Consider the following 4,715-nt stretch of genomic DNA (forward strand, 5'->3'; position numbering starts at 1 on the left):
TATGCTTGGAATACTGTGAAAAGTAATTTGCTGTTTTGTAAATCGTGACAAGAAAACAAGGCAATCTGATACCCTGAGTTCTTAAAAAACATGTATATTTACATGGATTGATCAATTTAAGTAAAAAGATAAAGCAAAACAACGGTTAATCAATTTAACAAAGCGTGTTTTTCCTGTTTTCCAAGGTATTAATAAAAAAAAAAGTAAGATTTACTTTTGATCCTGATTACATGCAAGGATTGTTTTTAATGACCAGAGGAAACAAAAAAATTTACATTAAATACATGTAGATGTCATTTTGCAAATTTTGTATCAGTTCTAACCTCCATTTGGTGAATTTAAAACTTACAACATCACACTAATGTGCAGAATAGTGTATTCTTTAATTATAAAAAATCATAATAGGTATATAACATACAACATTGTTATGTCCTTATTATACAGTTTAATTTATTGTTTGAAGATAAACTTTGCCCTACACCGTAGGTCTATGAATGAAATTAGTCCTTATGATAATGTTTATCTATGAAACGTATTCTTTAAAATGGCGTCCGTTCCAAACTTTCCACTTTTTGTGATGTTTGTTACCGGAAATGTATATCCTGGTTTATGCTCAAAGCGTCTTTTGATTGACAGTTCCTCCATCTTAATCCAGTTACAGGAAGAGGTCCAGCAGCTTAAATCTGCCGTGACTTCACTGCAACACGAAAACAAGGTGTTAAAGAACCATATGGGAGGTCAGATATATTTTTCAGAAAATAGAATTCTCATTTACCTTGAAATTCCTATTAAAATCTTGGAAAACCAGCAATTCTACATAAAACTTGAAATTTTACCTTTTGGTGGTTCAACCCTTGTCGATGGACCATTACTTGAAGAATCTCGGATCTTTAACTCTCTGAAATTGCTTGCATATTATTGTGATTAAGCATGAAAATCTGTAGATCCGTTTACTTCTGATTGCATATTCGACTTTAAAAGCTGGCCCAAATGTGCAATTTGTAAATTTGCTTGCATATTGATTTGACAGTAAAGTTTTAAATTGTAATAATAGATACAATGTCCGTACAAAGTATTTAATTTACAGTTTGTAACTTCGTGTTCATTTTAAGTGAGAAGTTCCTAAACAAGTTTTATATCACGCTGATCATTAACTATTAACCGACTGGTATAGCCTCACGTGTATCTTTAGATCTAACCATGGAGTTACATGAAATATCTACTAGCTTAGACCTTTGTCGACGAAGAAAGCTTCTTTGTCCAGGAGATATTCCAAGAATTCTTTAAAAATATCTAAAAATTATAAAGTACATGTGTATTTATTAGACTTTCCCTTATGCATGTCGTTGAAAAATTTATTGAATTTTTAGGGTTTGTTTTTTTTTAAATAAAATTCTTTTAAATTTTTGGGAGAAAGGGAACGGTCTAAATACAACAAAGACGAATGAAGGAAAATGCAACTAGGAATCACAGTTAGATATAGGAGGAAGAAAATTTTTCTTTTCCTGCATAATCTATTTTTTTTTTATCTAAAGAGAACACTGTCTAAAAGAAAAATTAAACGTTGATATAATGACAAAATGGCATTTATAAAAAATTATTTCAGGTAGTTCCACATATGTCAGATGGGGAAGACCACATTGTCCTGCTGTAAATGGTACTATCCTTGTGTATTCAGGTATGTTTCGTTTTTAATTAGCAAATTGAAAACAAAAAAATTGGTAAACAAGAACATAAATCTTTATCAAATGACAAGCCCCGCCAGAAAAAAAAGTTTTGTTTAAATAGGTTAATGGCATAATGCAAAAAAAAAGTTTTTATTTGATAATAAGGGAAAATGTAGTGATGAATTTTGTCACTTTCTTCAATTTTCAAGATACATAAGTTGAACATTTACAAATTGTAATGCAGTATATTTTCTTTATATTTTCCCCCCTTTTTGGATATCAGGAGTTGCCGGTGGGTCTCGGCATACGACGCACGGAGGCGGAGTAAATCCAATGTGTTTGCCACATGATCCTTCGTTTTTATCTAGTAGTCAGCTGACTCAAGATGGTTATGCTGATGCAACGATGTATGGTGCGGAGTATCAATTCAACTATGGGAAAATTGCCATTGATGATGATGTACCATGTGCCGTCTGCTATGTTCCCGCCACTGTGTTGATGATCCCCGCCAGAAACACCTGTCCCCCGGGTTGGACAATCCAGTACAGCGGTATCCTAACAGCAGACAGCGATCAGTTTAGTCCTTCTGAATACGTTTGTTTGGACTATGATCCTATATATATTGAGGGAACCAGAAGTAATAATTTTGACGGAAAGTTGTTTTATCCTGTCCATACCCGCTGTGGATCATTACCTTGTCCTCCATATCAAGAAAATGCTATATTACGTTGTTGCGTCTGTTCCAAATAAAATCGAAGTACTATTAATTTGTTTATTTAAATACTTCAGACTTTAAATCTTTTTTATCTCCCCTTGATCATTGTCCATTCATTAAAAAGTTCTGCAAGCAAATCATTAAAAATAGTAAATTGTTATATCACATATTGTATTGCAACAATTATAATTCAATGTACGGTTTATGATGTGATAATCGACTTGAGAGCACGTGACAAAATTCCCTAAAGTCTCTCATGCTTCTAATCATCGTGGCGCACCATGTTTTTTTTTGTGTGTGTCCAATCTATTTCCACAAATCCACAAAAACAAAAAAATTATTTTAAAAATTATACATGGTAGATTGGAAGGCGAGTAAAATATATTCTGGAATACTTGCATGTACAGAAATTGACATCAAAATACAATGTATTTCATGCAAATTTTGCTTGCAAAAGTCAAATAAATTCATTGGCCTGGAAGAGAAAATTAAAACCAAAATTAATCAATTACCGGTAAACGCTTTGTAACCATTACATCAAAACGTAGGAGTGGCTGGTCATTTTCACTGGACGAAGATTTCTCAATTTTCAATACTTTTCTCAAATAATTCAAATGAAATAAACAATGCTCTCCTTAAATTCTCATTAATTGTGTTTACATCTAGTTAAATCTAGTTGGAAATTGTACCTTCAATCTACCATCGTCGCAAGCCACGGTAGTAGTGTCCATTATTTGTCCACAAAATTGTGGATATGTTTGGAAATAAAAAATGGTAGCGATAACGAACAGTGATCGATCCGCAACAAAACAATATATAAACAATACGAATTTGTGAACAGGTCATAAAACACGGACCCCCAGAAATTTCACAGATGGGATCAGGTGCCTATTAGGAGTAAGCATCCCCTGTTGACCGGTCACACCCGCCATGTGAGCCTTATGTACTGATCACGTACATTCCTTAGTCATATTCCGCATAAAACAATACTAACAATAAGCAAGAAACACGTCAGCCAAAATACGACTCAATGACAGGTTATATTTGATAACAATGCCATTCTAACGACCATAGAATTTAAGAATTGTTGACTTGGAACGAGGTTGTTGAAATCACTGTATCATCAACGTATCTGTCAGGAGCCTGCCTGGGTTTACCATGATTTTGTATCTTTTCTTTTTAACTTAAATGATAAATTCCTCAATAGAATTCACGAAAAATACCAAATTCATAATGCTTTATAAATCATTGTACAAAACAAAAGATTGTACGCTTTGATTCAGAGATAGTTTTCAAAATAACAAGATCTTTGAAAAAATGGGGCGGGGTCAAAACAATAAAGGATAAATCGGTTTTATTTTTTTTTTTACAACTGAATTAAATATGGTTTCAAAAGCATCATAGCTGCAGAACTGTAGCTCTCCGGAAAAAATATAGACACAGACCGGAGAGCTACAGTGCCACCCATTGAAAAATGTATTTTTATTGTGCACAAAAAGTGCTCTTTTTCTTGATTTATTTCTCCGTGTTTTTCAAAATGCCATCTCAAAATATTACTTACCATGTATTCCTGATATATTCTTTCATTATTTCCTCAACAAAACATTCCTTATTACAGTTGTTAATAGCTCTTCTGGGAGTGAAATTGAGACCATCGAAGTTTTCGCCTATTTATACTGCCATTTTGGATGGCAAGATAATTCGGTCCAAGGCGCTTCGTGCAGATGTCAGCTACGAGAGTAGTTGATAGAAGCTTAAAGATTTTTTTTAAATTGAGCTTTTTTGGCAGGACGGAAAATTTATTTCCAAGATCATTTATTTCCCTCACTTATAAAGATTGTCAAGCAAAAATTAAGAAGGGGGGTGCCCATACTTGAAAGCTCTATTTCGTGTGTGGTGGAGGGGGTAAGTTCAAACGGTTAAGGAAAGATTATTTATTTAAACATTTTTAAAGAACTTTTTTTTTTTATTTCTGAAACCTTACAACCCTCCCCTCCAAAATCAAATGATCGTCCCCTAAACTTACGAATCCCGCTAATGATTCAGGAGTGGGTGATCGAACCATGATTGAATTTCTCGGTAATTTACGTGACATCATACTGATATACAGTATGTTACTTATGGTGTGGTTTCAAGGACATTCTGAAAAAAATTTCAAGTGATTACAAATTCACAATATCACATATACAAATGTATGATGTATACTCATTAACTTCACAGTAGAGGACATTTGATACATGGTTTTATTTCCACATATTGCTAATATTCATCTTTATACATGTATTATTTTAAGAATATATAAAATCATCAAAATATATAATTCAAGAAAGCAT

At 33.0% G+C, this 4,715-nt stretch overlaps 1 protein-coding gene across 1 annotated transcript; it reads left to right on the plus strand.

Moving 5' to 3' along the window:
- The first annotated feature begins 544 nt into the window (after window positions 1-544).
- LOC133181141 (uncharacterized) lies at window positions 545-4,129 on the plus strand. The gene is made up of 4 exons (XM_061315681.1): window positions 545-737; window positions 1,607-1,678; window positions 1,951-2,261; window positions 4,001-4,129. Exons 1-4 carry the CDS (start codon window positions 545-547, stop codon window positions 4,127-4,129), a joined length of 705 nt encoding a protein of 234 aa, XP_061171665.1.
- Window positions 4,130-4,715: the final 586 nt, after the last annotated feature.

The sequence above is a fragment of the Saccostrea echinata genome, unplaced genomic scaffold (assembly GCF_033153115.1).
Source record: "Saccostrea echinata isolate AGI-Se365-2 ecotype Australia unplaced genomic scaffold, CSIRO_AGI_Sech_v1 ptg000008l, whole genome shotgun sequence".
NCBI lineage: Eukaryota > Metazoa > Mollusca > Bivalvia > Ostreida > Ostreidae > Saccostrea > Saccostrea echinata.